This window comes from Stegodyphus dumicola, chromosome X1, assembly GCF_044657685.1.
Source record: "Stegodyphus dumicola isolate Sdum_Otavi_A_Nest chromosome X1, ASM4465768v1".
Taxonomy (NCBI): Eukaryota; Metazoa; Arthropoda; class Arachnida; order Araneae; family Eresidae; genus Stegodyphus; species Stegodyphus dumicola.
Genome location: NC_140780.1, coordinates 236008875 through 236030239, shown reverse-complemented (window position 1 = coordinate 236030239; position 21365 = coordinate 236008875). Strand labels below are relative to the sequence as shown.

Here is a 21365-nt window from a genome sequence, read left to right as displayed (position 1 = left end):
GATATAGTTTCTTCGCATCATACAGTTTCAGACCAGCAAGTATTCAGTATGTTTTCAATTGCAGAAAATTGCACTAAAAAGATAAATTTCATACATACTGTTCCGTAACACACTGCATCACCATTTCAACAGATAAAAACAGTGATATGCCAAGGAAAGGATTCAACAAGATGTTGAAAGCCAGAAGGTGATACAATTACCCTGCAGTTTCAGCTGTAATTCCATCACAGAGCACAGTGGTGTCATCTGACTAGATTTCCAGTCTCAAACATTCAGTGGAACTATGATTTGGCAAATACCAACTTCAGCATTTGATGTCTTCCTGTTAGCAATGGAACTCAAGATGCTTGTCAGCTGTTATAACCAAGCTCTGGCAGTTGTCGATAAACAGTCTTTACACTGATGCCGTGCAATATTATGACATTTCATTAATGTCAGTTGTAATCTGCTGTATGGATGAACTTCTTGCCATTGATAGGATAAAGAGTCTCTGAGCACCTTGTGCATCAACTGCAATTTGCAAACATATTTTACATGATCCTTATCGTCCTCTGTGCTTTTGCAGTACTGCTGGTACCCCATGTCATAGAACACGCCCAGCAGTTCAGCAGTAGCTGAAATCACATCCAGCTTACAGAATGCTGACAATTTTTCAACAATCACACATACTTATAAATCAGCACCTTTACCATGATAACAATCTCTGTTGTGCTCGACAAAGTTCTGATATTTTTACTCGGAAGCACAACAGGTAGCTGCTCACAAGCCACTTGTTCCCGTTGTGCTCTCACATCATAGGTATGCATGATAATTCCTCTTTTCAGTATACATTCTGCAAGGCTTTCTCTGTAGTGGAGGAATGATTACACCACTCATGTAACAAGCAGTATTTCAATCTACAGAAATGACTTCACAGCACATAATCTTTTTCTAAATTTTGGAAGCCTTCTACACGGAATTTTCCGGCCGTAACGCTGAGAGGGATAATACGGATATGAGCGAGTTTTTATTAGAAAGCCCTCAACGAAGGCATCCCTTTCCTTTGGCAGAAAGCCCTCGTGTACTTTGCCATGATCAAATAAAGCAGAACAAAACAAGCCTTGTAGGCATCTATGCTTATGTTTAAGTTCTTCTAATAAAAAATGAAATAAAATATGGACAAAATTTTTAAAATTCTGAAAATGTACAGACTTAAAGTAATAGCAGATTTTTAAGTAACAACACATACAAATTAATTGTGATAAATCATCATAGCTTTATTAGAATCAGAATCTGATGAAGTACAATTATTTCGACAATCAGTATAAAAGATTAACTGAAAGCAAATGATAATTAAAGATAATTTATTTCATTTACTTTTTAATTCATTGTTTCTCGCAAAAACAATGAATTAAGAAAATTCAACCATCAGCTAAAAAAAATTAGTACAGGACTGCAGGTTTAAACCTAAGACTTCAAATAAACACAAAACTAAAATCCACGAGCTTTCAAATCCTGTGATAAATAAGATGCTGTTTGGAACCACACATTCTTAAAAATAAAGAATATTACTTCTTTTATGATGGGCTGTATTATTTTGCATAAACATGACATTCTGTACCAAATTTCATTGCTTCTGTCATAGTATGTTCTTCATAACATGTTTGTGTACCATGTTCTTCATAACACATTTGTGTAATATATAGCCCTATTATATTTTACAATTTTTAACTTGTAGAAATTGACTCTTAAAAAGAATAGGTTAGTGATGATGGATGTTATGACACTGCATTATACACTGATTCACAGTCAATCTAACAGCTTCTCTGTATTATGTGCAGGAATTTTCTTTTGTCCTTATTCAACAATTATGAGTATTGGCTATTGTAAGCAATGAAAAATATTCATCTGTCCAAAGGATATTCAGAATCTAGAGTGGCTAATCTGTAACTTTTTTAATGCTCATGTGGCAAATATTTCCTGCTTATCAGTACGAATATATGATTTGATTGTAGTTGAAGCAGGGACTGTAGAAGGCAACGATACAACTGCAACACACCCAACACACTAATGGGGCTGGGATGCATAATTTTCACAATTTCCCAAATGCTGCTAGGTTTTAAAAGATATAAAGAGAAAAATATTTGTATTACAAAAAAGCTCATTTGACACACTTAACCTTCATTTCTGCTGAAATTCTTTTAGAACTTCAGAGTTCGCATTTTTTCAAAAACGAGTCTAAAAGTGTGAAACTAAAAGTAATTCAGCATCTGCTTTGATTCTAGTATATTACAAAATCATACGATCAAAACATTTTATATTTCTGTATCTGAATTTTGGAAATTATCATGTTCCTTACATTCCCAAACAAACATTTCAAACAATAGCCAACACATACACTAGTTATTTTTACTATTTTGGATTTGATTGGATTGTTCAATTATTGCAAAGCACGCCAGGGCTATTTGCCTAAAGGGAGGGATGCCTTCGTGAAGGACTTTCTAAGGGAAACTGGCTTGTATACACGTTACACATGGGGAAAACCACGAAAATGCCCATGCAGCCAGCCCGTTCCTGGGATTCTAACCTCGGACTAAACTACCAGTGTTCAGTGTCTTTACCGCTCAGCCGCTGGTGGGCCCTTTTACTATTTTGTGTGTATCAGTGGCATGGCTATTAATTTCTCATTCATCTAGGAATTTTTCACCTTGGGTAATAAAATATGATTATCTAACTATAATAATGATAATTATTATAATAAAATATGATTTTTCATAGCACGAGAGACCTTTCGCAAGCGGTGAATCTAAAATCGTGTCAGTCACCTTGGTTAGTAATTATAGTGGATAGTAAGATAAAATAAGATGAGAAATGATGAACAGGCAGAAAATTATGGAAGTTTTGTACATAGGTCAAGCATACTACCGGTTTCAATCCACAGATGCTGCAAAACCAAATACTGGATGAAGGAATGAAGTGGTCCTCGATGACAACGTTGGACCACAGCGGATGCTTCAAGAGCTTTGCAGTTAATACTTGCAGCATCCTTTACCAATCCTCTATCGGCACCAACTATAGGTGCTGGTGGCAATAATTAGCAATTATTATAGCAATAATTAGCTGGTGGTATACAAGGCATATTACATACCAGCCTATTACATATGTTCAATTCGATTTTAGTCTGAAAAACATGCATGCTACTCCATCCAATGAACATCTTAACAGCATTGTTATTGTTGCTATGATGAGGTCTGGCACCATTAATCATAAATAGAAAATCAAGGCAAAAAACGGAATTCTGAAAAGATACACACAGTGCAACAGCACAACATAATACTGATCACCAATACTGATATCTCCTTTCAATAATAAAGCCCTGTATTTGCCATCAGCAACAGTAAGTTATTGTATTTCACAGAAAATTTTCACATAGTGCATGCTGCCTCTCTAAAAAAGCTCTGCCATACACTACATACGCAGATTAAAATGTGAGTGAAAAATAAATTTTTTTCCCTTTAACATTTTACTATTCAAACAAGCACACACCCTTATAATAAAATACATTTACATATCCCGTTTACAATCTACACCCAATTTAAAAATTAAGTTAACACACAACAATAAAAATTAAGATGCAAAGTTACATTTCATGAAATTAAGTATGAAGATGGTAACAGTCATAAGGAAGTTTTCATGGCTTCAATAAACTACAGACTACGCATACTCCTTCACTTATTCATTGAAAGCAAACATACCTGTTTGTGCACATGCCATGAGATCCCTTTTATGCAAAATAATTGGCATTGCATATTTTTGCACAGGTGTAGGAGAGGTGTAACGGGTTAATTCTATATTCATGCGAATAATTTCTGTCAATGGTAATTCTGAAAACTGAAATATGAGAGGAAAAAATTAATGACAATGATTAAGCTGTTTTCAAGAAAAATATAAAAAAATTGCTCTAGTATGCATACTTATTCACAATTTTTACACTACAAAACATTCAATTAGAAATAAATTACTTTTGACAAAAATAATACATCAAAGAACATTTAACAAATTCAAATACTATATTATTTAAACATTATTTTTAAATAACAGCAAAACTAAAGTACTATATCAAAACTTACAGAAGATATAAATAATCAGATATGAATATTCATATCTAGGAAAAGTTATATCAAGAATAAAAAATTTAAACAGGCAAACTGACACTTAAACCTTTAATGCAATATAAACAATATAAACAAATCGATCAAAAAAGTAATACAGAGATACAGTTACTTCATAACGAAAAATTCGAAGCCCAATGTAAAATAATTACTTTTCCCAATGTATAGTTCATACAATTTATCTTACTACTAGCAAATCTTTTTTAAACTATGCATCATCTATGATTTTTACATATAATTTTTTATGCAAATGACTACAACAGAAAAGCCATGAAAAGATTTAGTAACACACAAGCAGAAATACAATAAGAATAGAAAAAATAGAATTTGCAACAACCTTCTTTAACATCATTTATAGTAGTTAACTCTCAGTAATAATGCTGTTATATGTAACTTATACTGTTATATGTACATAACTTATGCTGTTATATGTAAGACAAGTCATAATACTCTAAAAATTTTCTGAAGAATACGCTGTTAAGTAGAATAAAGTTTAGTTGGACCTACTGTCTTTTAGTACCTACCTTTATTTGTATCATGAGATTATTAATTATAATACAACACACATGGCAATTCCCTAATTTGTCAAATAAACAGAAATAAAAAGGCAGTCTTTGCAGGAAATCTGACAGATTATGGAAATACACCACAACCAACATAAAAGAATGAAAAGCTGCTTTTAAATATCAGGAAAGAAAAGCTGCTTTTAAATATTAAATACAAAAGAAGTAGAACAAAACTAGAAAATTTAATAGAATCACATAAGCATTATTTTGTTCTAAGATGTTTTACCATCTCTCCAGCAGCCTGAAAATTCCTTTTCAAGAAAAATCATTAGGTTTACTCATAAAGAAGTCGGGCATTATTTGACAGTCTCCAAAAAACAGGAAACTCCAGGCTGTTCAGAGAATTGTAAAGTGGCTTGAATGGATGAATTTTTGAGAAGGCACGGTATGATGAATGGAAGGGGATGACATAAAATATTCCAACCACATTTATGATTGAAAACACCTTGATGACTGATCAAGCTCTAGGCACTTTGCTTCTAAAAATGCCATTTTATAAGATAATTTTCCTGAATTTATTTTTAGATTTGGTGGCGACAATTCAATAGTATACAATTCTAACCATACACAAAGCACATTACTTTTTGGGGATGAAACTGCTCTTTTGATACTACTAAAAACGGTTCTTTTAACTTACAAAATAACATTTTTCTTGCAGCATTATAGTATGGTATCCAGTTATATTCAGTAATGAGCCAATTCCAAAAATGTTCTTCATTTTCAAAACTCTAACAAGCATAACCTATGTTAAAAAATGGAGTACAATATAAATTGTAGCAGCAGAACATACCCAATCTTCTTCAAATGATCGTGTTAATTGTACTTTTTGGAATATTTCCTCTGTCCAATAGTTCCTGATGTGTATAACAGATTTTCAGTGACTTCTTATAACAGGTAACTGTTTGCAGGAAATGGTCATCCAGAGCAAACATTGAAATTTTTGCATTATAACTTCTCAAACCACCTTTGAACTGCGTCATCAGAATAATAATTTTGTCCATACATTTGTCGACTAGCATTTTTCCTCTTTTAAAATAAAACAGAATATTATAAAGAAAATGAACTTTCAAGTTCTCCATCTTTACCACTGCACAAAAAAAAACAATACTTATCTCAACACAATATTTATCTTCTTTGGCTGAAACCATCCTTATCATGCATAGACATTTCATTCTTGAATACACATTTTGTCAACCTGCTTATGATATTTTTCCTTCAACTGATTTACTGCTGACACCTTACCTATAACCATCCATTAAAAATCATGAGTATTTGCTGCCTTGAAAGTGTTACTTGAATACTCAAAGCCCACTTCCAAATCCTCGATGAATCTATGATAATTAAATGCAGCTGATCTATGCCAATGTAACTAAAGACTTCCCCCAAATTAAATCATCCTAATTTCATACAGCATATACAAATTCAGAGGGAACAAGTTTTGACTGAAAATATTATTCTTTTATAATCCAAAAAGACTACAAAAGCGTACTAAATATGATTTCAATGCTAATATTTATACACTAGCAAATATAAAATCGAGAATCTGAAGCATGGGGAAAATGAAAATAATAGAATATTATGCACTTGTATATTCTATGAAGAAAGTAATTTTATCTTAATACAAAAAAAAAAAAAAAATTATTAGCAAATGAAATCTTCAAAAAAATTATATTCACACATAATGAACTTACTGAATTAATATGAGGTGGACAATCTTCTCCACTAGCTTCTACAGGTATGTCTTCATATTTCTCAAAATTGATTCCAGTATGACCTTGTGAAAACAACTGCCTGAAAATATTACTTCACATTGATAAAATTTATAAAAATGTACATATACAATAATCACTACAAAAGTATAATTTTATGAAAATTATTTTATCATGTCACTTTAAATGAAGTTATGGGAAACTACAGTCATTTATTATCTGAATTGAATGAAAATGACTCTGGAAGACCTAGCTTTAACGCAAAATAGCAAAAGGAAATCACATTTAGGAATTAGTAGAATTTTTATAATGAATTCAGGTGAATTCTTTGTGTCATGGTGAATTCAGGTGTCCAAATACTTATTGGTAGTCAGTGTATAAGGACAACGTGACCTCTATTGGGAAAAAAATTATGCATCAGATCATACTGCAGACTTTTTTTTCGAAAAAAATGTTTCCCACAGGTTAATTGCTAAGAAATACTCAAGTGCAAGGACAAAAATGGCTGCAACTATAGAGAAATGGGTTCAAAAAAATAGTAAGAAAAATAAATCTTCAGTTATTGACTGCATTAAAAAAGTTCCCTTCTGTTATGTAGTTTACTTTTTGTCCTCATTTTAGAAGGAAATTCAATAGGCTTTAATACATAGCATAACTTATTATTAATACTTTAAAAAAGAGTGCAATTCCTTCGGGATAACTGCTTAGCACTTGGTTGCACTAACGCACTAGTAATGGTAAACTTGAAGACTGGTGTTGCAGGCACCTTAAAAAAAAAAAGAAAATTCACATTTGCAAAATTTTAAATGCACCTGTTAAATTTTGCAGCTGAAAAGGAGTCTGCTTCTTTGCCAATAAGTGTGGATTAACATATTGTTGATATTTATTATTACCTTGGAAAAATTGCTAAAAGGAAGGAAAAATTTTTAAAAATTTACACTCCTCCATAATACTGAATTAAGAAAAAACCTGATGCACATACTGGTTATCTTTAGAGAATTAGATTTTAGAGAAGAAATTTTAGTTTATTTAGAATCTTTGACCAATGGAAACCACTTCCTACATTTTTTTAAAGAATAAGTAAATGCTTCTAGAATTAAAGATAAAAGGCTCTGTTGAAAGTTATAAACTACCTTAAGTAAATAGAGATGTAGTTATTACTACCGTTAAAAATAGATGTGAGAAAAATTATGTAATTTCTGCATCTATGGGCAATTCTCAAAATAATACTACAAAATATAAGCATAAAGCTCTCACAAGACAAAGTTCTCTCTCAAAAAAAAAAAAAAAAAAAAAAAAAAAATTTGCTTGACAGGGGACACATTTTCAGATTATTGTAAGCTTATCTTAAGAACAAATATTTTTTTTGTCTTCGGACCTGAACAAAGCTCTTTGCTTTTTTGTACACTCCACTGTGCCATCATTCGATGTTCTTGACACAATTGTACAGGGCAGAATTGCATTAATTCTTCTTTTGCAATCAATAATTAGTGATCTGGTTAAAGTATTATTTAATGAGTAGAGAAACTGATAAGAGTATTTTTCTATTATTTAGAAGACACAAATAATAAAACGTTTTTTTCACGTAAGTATGTTTGCATTATTTGCATTTAAGAAATAATAAATGAACTTTCAGATATTAATTAATTACTAAAGTTAATTCATTATTACAAAATATATTTTCCTTCTACATATTTTCATGATTTAAAAAATCTTTTTGTTGAGAAATTTCTCCTGATTTCTTTAAAAAAAAAATTTTTTTTTAGCAACGTAGGTTGGCAAGTATGCAGCTGACATATTTGCAGTCACTGACACTGAAATACATTTATAATAAAATGTCAGCATTAATATTAGTCAAAAGTATAACTTTAAACTTAATTTTACATGCATAAAAACATACAAAAGGAATTAAATACTTACAATTCATTTTAACTAAATAATAAGCAAAATCAGAAATTGCTGATTTTTTAATGGTACCTATAAACTTTTAAACAATGCATTGTACCATCATCAATTGTAATGAAATTGTGATGTCATGAAAGACAGCTTTATTATTTTAAAAAGCATTACAAATAAGTTGTGGAATGGAAGTTATTGTTTACAAAATGGCAATGGGGGCAGCATTTACATCTAGCCTATTAAATAACACACAACTGCCAAACAATCACCTCTGTAATACTACAACAGTTGCCAAATCCTAAAAGGTCAAACAAAGCAGTTACACTTAGACAAAACAGTAACAGAAAAAATGCTAATAAAAAATTAGCACAAAACTAACTAGATTTGTTGATTGAATTCGGCAATTTGCGAGCGAGTTGAAGAAACATCTCTGCTCAATTTTATTTCTTTTCCCCCACTCCAAAATTTTAATCCAAGGTTGTGCTTTCCTTTTGACTGATAATTTCTTTTCCCTTTTTTTTATCATCATTAATGTGTAGCTTTTTGTCTTCAAGTGCTTGATAATATGCCCCCTGAGTAGATCTGGCATATCAGAAGTATATTAATATTCATCACACTTCCATTTACTTTTACAGCATCAGAAACAGTCTGCAGTGCTTTTAAAAAATTTTCCAGGTTTTCCACCAACACATCATTATTAACTGCAAAACTATTTTCTACTTTGGCATTTTCATGTGATAAAATTAAAATAGTTTTACAACACACCAAAAATTTTCAAAATCAAAATTATAAATCAAGTTTTTCAAAAAGAATGAAATCACATTGCAGTACAAAAAACAAAAGTGTCTTTCCAAACACCCTTCTGAATAACAATTCTTCTGAATAACAATTCCTTAAATTGCACTTCTGACTTATCTGAAACTCTGAAATTTATCAGTTCACTTTCATATAGCACAGGGTGCTTTATATTGAATGGGACAAAAAGAAAGCATACCTGTGAATGCCATATTATCAAATTTACAGTGAAACTATAGTTATCCAAGTTTCTATAAATGATCTATGCAAGCCCTCTGGTTAAATGGAAAACACTTATGTGGTATTCCAATCCCTGTCACGCTCATGATAGACTGCTTCAACTGCCACAGTCTCAGCTGCTGAAAATCGTGGGGAAATGGAAGCATACACACTTTGTCTGATAGAAAACCCCATGTGAGGGTGCTATGCCTTGCTGCAGAATAAAGTCGGGAACAACTTCCTCCAAATCAAGCTTCCTCCCATGAAGATTATGAAAATTTTTGTTCACAACTCCTTATTTATCTGCTAAATAGTTCTAACCTCATGTCTTGATTTCCATTTGTGTCAATAACAGAAATATTCTATGTGCTAAAAGTGAAGCTCATCAAATGAAAAGATCAACATATTGTCTAAAATAACTAACAGCAAATTTATACAAGCATGAGACCATGAAACAAATACCAGAAACCACACTAGCAAGAGCAGTTTGGCTGAGGGGTAAGATGGGTCAGTTTAATTGAAGGGGTGTAGATGAAAAACACAGGTTTATTTCCCTCTCGGAGGTTAAAGGGGTGTGGGTGAAGAGTGTGGGTATTTTTTTTCTCTCGGAGGTTAGGGGTCATTTAGTGTTTTTTCTTACAATCATTGAGCATTGCTATTACTGACCTTTTACTTTCAAATCTTCATTTTTACTGCGAATTCTAGTGTTCCACGAAGCTCTAGAAATAAGCTTTTCCGCAGCAATTTTAAGTAATTAGTGTATGACATGATTAAAGTTTGTGTTAAAAAGAATTACAATTAAGAAGACTAACCATCCCAGTTACACAGCTGACACGTTAGAGTGAGAAAGATGACTGACATTTCTAAGGCCGGCATAAACAGAATTCATAAAGAACCTGAAAGTAAAGAAAATGTTGAATTCCCTTCCCCTAAAAAAAGAAAAAGAGAAAAATTGTTGTGAGTTACGGGCTTAGATAATTTTGATTTGGATATTTTAAGACAAGCAGTTCAAGACTTTTATATCAGGGAAAAGAAGGTACCAAAAATAGCCGAACTGCTTCCTGTATCAAAAGACACAATCAGTTTTCCTTGGCAAAAAGAAATGCGAAGAAAGATTCTTCGAGAAATTGGTTTCATCTGGAAAAAGACCCGGAATAAAAGAAGCATTTTACTAGAAAGACCTAACATTGTTTTGTCAAGAACAATGTATCTGAGGAATATTAAACATTACAGAGAAAAATCCCATCCCCTAATTTATGGAAGTTATTTATTAATTTTTGATCGTATTAATTTTCTTGTGTCAGCACTAAAAACAAATGTAGATGTAAAGAAGGATATTGGGGGGGAAGCAAAAATTTACAGGGTAATCTACTTCAAGGAAGTTGGGTGTTCAAACAGAAAACACCTGGATGTGCACACCAGCAAATAGCAGCAATTGAGTTTGTACAAACGGATAAGACAAAAACCACATCATTGCAGATTAAATTGAAGAGCGATTGGTTTTCAACTATATGGTTGTATAAATTTAAATTATGTCATAGAGCATCATATTGTATCATAAACAGAACATCCCATGATTTCTCAGTCGAATTATTTGAAGATTCAGGAATTTATACAGTGACGTTATAAGGTATTTACTCCCACCTTCTTATAGTGTGCCTTCATGGTTCGGTGCGTATTCGAGAGGTCCGTGGTTCAATTCTCAGCGAGGGCATTGTTCATTTCTCATTTCCCCTGCTTCCAAATAAAATACCTAATGTCTCTACAGTGGTGCCTGAACTAAAAGGTGGAGAATGATGATTCTTCATCGCCAGGATTTGGTGACTGGGTCTCCTAATTGGGAGTCACCCTTTAAAAGGGGGGTATGTAAGGTATTTTTCCCGCCTTCTTTGCATGCTTTCGTGGTGTAGTGGTCTGCAAGCTCAGTGCATATTCGAGAGGTCTGTATTTCGAATCCCGGTGAGGGCATTGCTAATTTTCAAATGCCCTGCTTCCAAAAAATCCTAATTTCTCTAAAATGTGTATGGATATCATCTAAGATCTCTTGATGAAACCAATCTTTTCTTTCAGCTCATGTCTTCCAAACGCTTAGCTTCTAAAGACTGATAAAGGCTCTGACCACACACTTATGAAATGGATTGAATTGGATTATTAAAGCAGGGGCTATCTGCCTTAAAGGAAGGATGCCTTGGTGAAGAACTTTGTACGGGGCCTAGATGGCATACACGTTACACATGAGAAAAACCATGAAAACGCGCATGCAACCAGTCCACTTGCCGGATTCAAACCCCAGAGCGAACTGCCAATGTTCAGCGACGTTACCGCTTAGCCATTTGTGGGCCTTTATGAAATGGAAGACGATAACTTTATTTAAAATGAATGTCAGAATTATAACGATGTTTCCAAAAGTTGGATGCTTTTTAATATACTTGAAGAATGCCTGAAGATAAAGAGCAAGCCATTACGAAGAAAAAATAAATTTTTGCATAAAATTTAGTATTTTTTTTAAATTTAAAAACTCTTTAATCGTATGATATTTGATTCTTGTGATTTCAAAAATAAAATATTTGACTAAAATATGAATAACATTTTAAGAAATTAAACGTAGGATGATAAAATTGTGTAAAGCAATGGGCACAATGATAAAACTGTTTAAAGCAATGTATGCAAGTCATTCTAAGTTAAAATGTCGTAATCCTAAGTTCATCTCTCTTATTTATATATCTTTTTCTGAACGAAACATTGAAAGGCATGTTATCTGTGCTTTACTGTATTTTCTCTTTTAATATATGCAATTTTCAAATGCATTGTAGTCTGAGTGACAAAATATTCTTCCGAAGAAACACAATTTAAATAAATAAAATCAAATTTTTAAATATATTTATTAATATAAATTTTCAAGATGCTCAGTTCAAATAAATAAATAGCAAATTTTAAAACAATTATCTGAAGAGACCTTGCAACATAAAAAATTAAAATAAAAGTCTAAAAATTTAAAAATTACCTACAATAATAAATATGACTAAAAATATAGTATAAAGAAAACTTATTTGAAAAAAAAATAAACGATGCACCTTTTATTTAAACTACACAGTTCAAATGAGTAAATAGAAATTTTTAAAACAGTTATTTGAAAGACACCATGCAACTTAAACAATTAAAATGAAATTTGAAAAAGAAAAAAAATTACTTAAAATAACAATTATAATTAAAAATATAATATAAAGAATATTATTTGTAAAAAGGAACAATTGTAACTTTTCCCCCTCTCACAGACAATGCAAAAAGGGAAAGGAAAACAGGTTGCGATATATTAAGAAGTTCGCCAAATGGCGCAGACTGAAAAAAATGACCAACATAAATTTGTGGATTTCACCATAAATTTCGCCCCAAATTTTACAAAGCTAAATATTTAGGCATAATTTGAGTCAGAATTGAATGCAAAAAAATTAGTATGTTATTTCAGAAAAAGTCCGATTTTGCGTCAAAATACCTAAGTTAGAATAGTGCTATATATAAATCTAGTATGTATCCTAAGTCGCGCTTTCGAAACATGAAGAACGCAATTTGAATTTTTCCGATTGGCCCAATAGAATGGGAGATATAGAACTGTCCCCCCTTTTTATTGCGCAGTGTACATCAATTTGAAATGTGTAAAACGCAGACAAAAATTTTCTGTTGTGCAGCACTCGAAACATACGAGCATGAAATGAAAGAACCTTTTAAATCTACCAGGCTACTGCACTCAACCCTACATCACCGATAGATATGCCCACTTCTGCCCCAAACCGGATGTTTGCACATATCTGGATTACATGTTCGGACAGCATCTGCATTTCTAACTGACAATTGTGCTAGAAAGTGGCATTGATACCATGATGAACACTGGAAACATAAAAGTATGATCTCTCATTACTTAAGTGTTAATTACAGACCACATTGACAGCCCATTCTGTTAGCTATCAGTTTCATAACATTTTAAAATTTACTTAACTTAATCTAATTCATTACTCTGGATGTTTTAAAGAACAGAAAGAAAATTAAATATGCAAATTTTTTAATGCAGCTGTTGGAGAATTTGCAAATTTGAACTCATGCAACAAACTTAGCTGACTGGATTGCATGACTGGTTTGATGTCGTTAGCATTTGAATCATTGAAAGAAACATATACTACACTTGAATCATCCATAAGTGATGGCACATGATAAAAAATTTGCATTAACTTTGCAGCATATTTTCTTCTGCAACAAGCAGAAACCTGGCATTATTTAAAGGCCATTTAATTTCCAATAATTCAGTCCTTTTGGAGGGGTATTCCTCACAACTACTAAACTGCATAACCAAATTTTCCCCTTCCTAATGTTAAGTAGAAATTGACAATCAATTTCTAGCACCAAACTCAAATAAATCACTCTAGAACATTCAAGAAGCACACAGTAAAGCTGTGTATTATGCCTTTTTTCCTTATGCCTTTTTTCACCTTGCATCACACGTTTCTGCTAAGTTCAAAACTGCCAAAATTCCCATTTTTAACTGTTTCATTTTTAAAGCAACATTTTTACTTTTGGATACTTTACTACCTCATTTGCATATAATTATAAAGTAGCCACTAATGCATGATCTAGGATGGCACGTTTATTCCAGTGTGGTAGATATGAAAAATGCCTAGCTTTAACACCTAAAATTCAGATCTTCTGGTAAATCAATGACAATAAATTATTTCAAATAAATTACATAAGTTTCAGAGAGTGAAATGTTAAGGGTTCATGCAGTCTAATCTTGCCAATAAATTATTTCAAATAAATTACATAAGTTTCAGTGAGTGAAATTTTAAGGGTTCATGCAGTCTAATCTTGCAGATGAATATCGCAATCCTTTAACTGAAATATGCACTCCATCTCTACATTAACTACTTCCTTCTCACTCCTATCAAAATTATGAAGCAAGGTTTTACTCTTTATCTCATGTGCATGATATTTCCAGATTGGAGTGTTCAAAAGTAATGCACCAAAAAGATTAAAAACAATAAATTTGTCATACCTTGAAAAATTATTATTTCTTATTTTAATTTATAATGGGCTGAGTACTAGACTATTACAAAGTAATTGAAAATAAATGGTTTATTTTAAACTAGATGTCAGTACTACCCAAATATGCGTATCTGTAATATGTACTTTGTAATCTTGCCTTGTAACATGATTCTAAGATACACAAGTTTCTACACTACATAGAAAATTTAATTTTTGATTCTAACACATCTCCGAGTCCAAAACTGCACAAAATTTGGTCTGTGTTAGAACACCTTTAAACAGCTGTTCTCCTGAATGTGATATTGCAATTGATGAAATACTCTGCTCTTCAAACATGGTTTGGGATGGCCACAATATATGGCTCAAAAGAGATCCCACTTCGGAGTAACATCACATATATAAAGTAAATCAACTTTAGTATATATAAGGTCTCAAATCATCTGTACCAGAACAAATGTAATTTTTATCTGAAATATAAAGAACTGCTCTGTCAATTTATGTCACTCATCAAACCATTGCTAAAACAATGATATTGACAGACAATTTTTATACCCCACCAGAATTAGCAGACATGCTCCTAAAATTTCAAACAGACACTTACGGAAATATAAAATGAAATTAAAAGAATCCTCAAGAACTGGCAAAAAAGAAAATCTCAAAAGGTCAGACTGCTTTTCATCAAAGCACAGCTATTGTCATGAAGTGGAAAGATACGAAAGATGTTACGATGTTATCTACGGTAGACTCCCGATTATCCGCGCCTGCCGAACAAAGATTTTTTTTTTTTTACAAGCGTAAAACAAAGAAAATAAAAATGTTCACAAAACTGTGAGAAACGTTAAATTTCCTAACATCGTGCTTATTTATGGCAAAAATATCCTAGGCCTTCTCGGAACCTTGCCCTCTGATGGGTAGGTGATTTCTTGCTAACCCTTGCAGTGCCCACTCCACCGCCCTCTCTCGTCTTAATCTTACTGACATGTCCACTTCCTCCCACTCGCCATTGTGTTAGCCTGATAGTGTTTGCGAACCGGAGTTAATTTCTTATCTTTTTGGTTTTGTGTTTTTCCTTACCGATTTAAAATGTCACGAAAGAAGGAAAACGAAAGAAGGTTGTGTTGACGATTGTGCAAAAACTAGAATTAATTTCAAAAGTAGCAAACGGTGTTACAAGGCAGCAGATGGAATTGGATTATGGAATCACGGAAACAACAGTGCATGACATTCTAAAGCACAAAGACAAACTGGTGAACTTTGCATTAATGTCGGACAGTGCTTCCGCAAAGAAAACGGGAAAACCTATGAAGGGTTCTACCTTTGATGAGCTAGATACAGCATTGACAGAATGGTTAGCTCAAGATCGAAAAGAGGGTACTCCTGTCCGATCATTGCGGCGAAGGCAAAAATCTTTTTGGAGTTGTTAGGCCTGAAAGGAAATTTTGATGTGTCTTCTGGCTGGTTGACTCGTTTTAAACAGCTACATAGAATTCGAGAAATTGGACTTCACGAGGAGAATATATTAAGCGTAATAAGTTAAAATATTAAGCGTTAGTTAAACATTTCCTGCTGTTTATTTTACGTTTTATTGTACACAAAATGATTTTTCAAAGTTTGAATGACTGTTTTCTTATTTGCTATACCCGTATTTAGCTTTTTTCGGATTATCCGCGTTTTTTGTTACCCGCGACGGCTGTGCCACCCAATTCCGCGGATAATCGGGAGTATACTGTATTTCCCATACAAATGACATGGTAGATGCACAGTGCACTTGAAAAACTGAAAAAAAAAAAAAAAAAAAAAAAAAAACTACAGTTGTAACCAATTACAATAAAACTATGGAAGCATTAGATAATGCAGTCTTGAAATTATTGCTTGAAAGAGAAGAAACAAATAATATAAGAAAATATTTTTTACGTGTTACGTCAAAATATTTTGGATATATAATTATATACATGTATATACTGCATTTATACAATTTTCTTGAATAAAAAATTTTTCACATTTTTAGTGTTTTCTTGAAAATTATGAGATCGTTAAGGAGTTAACAAAGATGCAAATAAATATTTTTTATTGGTGTTTGTTTAGCTCTGATAATTATTATGTAGCTGTTTCACAGGGAAAGGTTTTCACCGTTTCACTTTTTAACTTACCTGATCCTATATACACAATGGCATAAAATATGATGAACATGCTCTGGCAGTGCACACAAGATTAACAACTTGTGGTTATGAATGACAAGTGGACACAGAGACTAATTTAGGGTTTGTCAAGACTCAATAAACATGAAACACCAGCAGATGTGAAGACTATCTGGCTAAATAAAGGAAAACATGCAGCTGTGAAGAGAATGATTAGTCAAATAGGATTACATGCTGTGATGATTAAAAGAGAAAAATGAATTGATTGTGAATTCAACATAGTTTAGGGTAAAGAGTAAGTCTCTGCTTCCTCTTGCTATGGTTCTTCAAAAGTCCTTTACTCATACATTACACATCTCTTGTAACATCGACATAAGACACTTTTTGCTTATCATTAGTCAGAAAATTTTGCATTTGAAAATATTATCTGGTAAGCCTGGTACATTTATCTATTCTCTCTGAATTTCAGGTTGATTTGGTTTATCTGATTATGACAAAGCACCCTCCTAGGGTTATATGTCAAAGGAGAGGGATGCCTTCATTTATGGTTTTTTATAAGAAACCGTATCCACGTTATACATGGAGAACATGAAAAAGGTCAAGCAGCCAGCCCATTTGCCCGGAATCGAAAACAATTCAAACTATCAGTGTACAGCTCAATTGCTAGTGGGCACCCTGAATTTCAGTAAATTAATACTTAAAGTATTCACTACAAATGCTAAGATGTTGTTATTATTATTATACACAATGAGACAGTGTATGATTCAATATCCTGTTAAGCAGTTTTATTTTTCATTTGATAATTACAATTATGCTCTGTCGCTTATTATATTCTCCACATAAATAAGGGTTTTTCCCCGATATGATGTGGTGTTCCAAAAAAGTAAATTAAGATTTTCATTTATGTATGGCGGAGATTTCATAGCTTTACCAACAAGAAGGAATATATTAATGTAGGCAATGCTACTAAAAATAACTTTAAAAAAAAAGTAACAGTGTTCATACAAGATAAAAGAAACTATGACTTACAATAAGAAAGTAATTGCCATCAATTTTTCAAAACAAGCAAATTACACAGAATTACTTCAACTCTGGAGGCACAGTAGACTTCAGATTTTAAGAATCCACTGAGTAAAATCATATCAAATAAGCATTCAATCAATACAGCATGTGTATGTCTATTTAATAATGTCTGTTTCAATAAGATCGGTATAATGCAGCAGTATAACGTCTGTTTCAATAAGATCGGTAAAGACAAAAATCACCTTTCAAGACGATCATCACGAGGAAGAGGTCGACTCCAGTCTTCATCTTCTCTTTCATAGCGTTTTGTACCATTTCTTCGATCATAAGAATTATTTCTAGTTCCTCGCACTTCTTCTCTTGGTTTATCTTCCCAATTTTCTTTTACAGATGATGGATCTCGCCAATTTCCAACCCTTTCACTGTAACATCAAACTGATTTTAGATTATAAGAGCTTATCATAAGGTAATATAACTGATTTTTCAAAATAACAGTAATAATTAAGACACAATAACATGCCAAACAAATACTAGTTCAGAAGTCAAACAACAAAAATCAGAGTTATATTTTCAAAATTTTCACAGGAAATTTGAAAATATCTTTGCTGTGAAAATTTTGAAAATATAACGCTGATTTTTGTTGTTTGACTTCTGAAATAGTAACAGTTAAATGTTTTGATGCTAAGATTTAAAGAATTTAATAAATCATTTTAAAATCTAAGAAAACGGCCTAAGCACATATTTTTTAGAAACATCTTTAAAAGGTTCATTTAAAACCACACTGTTTTAGAATAAAATTGCCAGACTTGTACAAAATTTCTACATTTAAGTGAACTGATAAAGTTCAGTTAAATGTTAAAGCAAATATTTAAACTGTTTTGTATTGTGATAAAACAAAAATCATCAGACAAAAATGCAATGTTTCTGCAAAATGTTTCATCTGATACATCACACAGTTTTGCCTGTTCATGATGAAAGTTTAAAATTTGTTGTCGTAAAGTTAAAACTTTTATCAATCAACACCATGTTCTAAAATGGTTGTTTTTGCACCAAGATTTTGCTGATGCAAAATGCAGTGAAATGATATCAATTTTTTTCCAAGTTCTCCTCTTTATTTCCTTGTACGAAGTATAGGAAGTATTGCAATCACGAAAAATTTCAGGCATTGTATTTCAAAAAATACTCATCTTGACCACTAACGAATGCAATTTAATGATATTTTTGCGTGACATCTGTATGTAAGGACAGAATAAAGGACACTTTTTCCCAAAACAGATTGGAAAATGAAATTCGAAAGAGTTTTTTTGTGACTTCTTTACGTACTTATGTATCTCACATAACTCAAAATTGAGGAGCCTCAGAATGTTGAAATTTCGTATTGGGACTGCTGTAACATGTAGTTGTGCACCTCCCTTTTCAGTTCCAATCGGCCACATCAAAAGTATATAAATATATGTGTGTGGATGTATATACATCCACCTCTGATACCTGGCTTGGGTGAGCTCAAATTTTAGGTAATTTGTTTTATAATTTTCATAAAAAGTAAGAAATCAATTGTTACTATTTTTATGAATTGTAAAGGTGTTAAATAAAGCATTGCTTTTCTTTATGTATTAATTGTTATTTATTTTTAAGTTTTGTGCACTGTTATGAATATAATTTGTGCATTTGATAAACTGTTCTGTTGTTAAAATGTTTTGCATAAACTTAACAAATTTCTGGGCAGTATAGCGATAAAAGTAAATAAAATATTTACGCAATTGAACATGTGGAAAGATGCATCCAAAAATTTATATAGGTATATTTTTGTAATTCAGCTTAATTCAAAGCGATTTCTTCAAGATTCGTAAAATACGACTATATTTTTTACACTGTTGCATTATTTGTTCAATATCAGACAGACATTTTCCCATTATGCGTAGAAATTTTCTGATCCGGAAAACATTAGAAATAAGTCAGAATAGAATTTAAATAAGTTTTTAATTTTTTTACCTTGGAGATGCACTGTGCTGAGCAACCATCTAAATCCCCCACCCCTTAATGAGCTGTCGCTTTTGACATGTATAATGCAAATCTATTTGCTGTTTATTTTTATCTCTATTTAGCATTTTAGATTTTCTAAATCAATGAAGTTATTTCATTTACTGTAGCTTAATCAAAATTAACAGTTTTCTCAGGTTTCCACAAAAACAATCTTCCCCCTCCCTAAAATACTTCTAAAAATTGATAAATGGATAAAAGCTACAATGTGTTTTTTAATCGAAATTCAGAATTATTTAAATTTTTAAAGTATGCCAATAAATGCTTTAAAAAATTAAATACTAATTGCATCAAGTACCAGTCTCCTGAAATTAGCTATTACAACAACTGCTATAGCCAATAAAATAATATTTGAATTTCTGTTTTAGTGTATTACAATTTAAAGCTGAAGTATTTAAGCATACTAAAATAACTTCCTTTTCTCTCTCTTAAATTTTGTATATGAAATGATTCTTTAATAAATTATGATAATATTGTGAATAAATCAGAAATATCACTTCTTAAAAAAAATTGGAAAGTACACCTAACAGGTTGCTAATAAAACCTAAACAAATTCTTGAAATATGCAAAAACATAATTTTTAAAGGCTTTAATATTATGCACATGCATTTAGATTCTGAATTATTTCTTCATAATTGTCTGTACGTAGTAAATTACGGATATCATCTAACTTTAAAACAAAAAAATTAACAATAGCGAAGCATTTCATTATAAATTTAACATATTTTTACTGGAAAATACCTGCACGGAACAGCTTAGAAACACGTACGTTTCACTGCCGTAATGGAATATTTTGAAGTTACAAACATGGACGCCACTCGTTTGGTGGAGTTTCATTCCCCGATAGTGGAGGAAACTGCAAACCCTCCCTCCTTCTGTTCTAACCTCCTTGGAAATAATTAACTCCCATTCTACATTAAATGTTCTGTTTCCTTCACTTAATTTGCTTCTCTTACAATTTCATATGATGGATGAAAAATGAATATCAAATAGTATCTTTAAGAAAGCATATACTTACTAAAAATACAATAAAAGCATGTATTAGTAAAACCTCAGAATAAGTAAAACAATACAGTCAAAAGTCGTTAATCCGGACTCGTCGGGACTTCGGCGATTCCGGATTATCGATTTTTCCGGATTATAAATCATCAGTTCAAATCGCGTAAGATGGCATGCAGAAATTCATAAAGCATCAAACTAATGAGTGATGAATTTTCATATGCAAAGAGATATTTAATATGAAAAATATTTGCATTATATTTGCAAATTTTCACACAACTAGTTTCAATTGCTTTACCGAACCATCAGCTGCCAAAGTGCAAAGGGTGCTGCAAATTTTTACAAGATTAGTTTCGATGGTTTTACCAAATCATCATCCTCAGCTTTGGCAGCTGTGAAAATTTGCAAATATAACACAGATTTTTGTTGTTTGAAATATATATTAATACTTGTTCAGCGTGTTATTTTATCTTAATCACAATCTTATTGTTCCAAATAAATGTTTTCTAGTCTGTAAACTTTTAGCAAAATTCATTAAGAGCAGTTTATATTTCTTCATCGAAAAGTATATAAAGACAAACATTTAAGACACATAAGGGGCATCATGCAAGTTAAACAGCTAACATAGTCATAAAATATGAATACATAAAGCATTTTTATGCATCTAGCTGGGGGCAACAGCTAGTCTTAATTTGAGAGCAAATGTTTCCCAGTACTACTAATCTTAATTTACATTTATAATCACAAGCTGTATAACCTTCAAGCAAGAGCTTTAAGGCTTATGAACAATTTTAA

General features: G+C 31.9%; 1 protein-coding gene across 2 annotated transcripts in view; it reads right to left on the bottom strand.

Moving 5' to 3' along the window:
* The window catches only part of LOC118183285 (putative ATP-dependent RNA helicase Pl10), a 143744-nt gene that overhangs the window by 64389 nt on the left and 57990 nt on the right, over positions 1-21365 (bottom strand). For both annotated transcript variants that reach the window (XM_035352760.2, XM_035352761.2), the window contains 3 exons: positions 17774-17953; positions 6409-6508; positions 3735-3870 (listed from right to left, as the gene is read on the bottom strand). In XM_035352760.2, coding sequence (XP_035208651.1) covers positions 3735-3870; positions 6409-6508; positions 17774-17953 — 416 coding nt within the window. The remainder of the gene's footprint in view (positions 1-3734; positions 3871-6408; positions 6509-17773; positions 17954-21365) is intronic.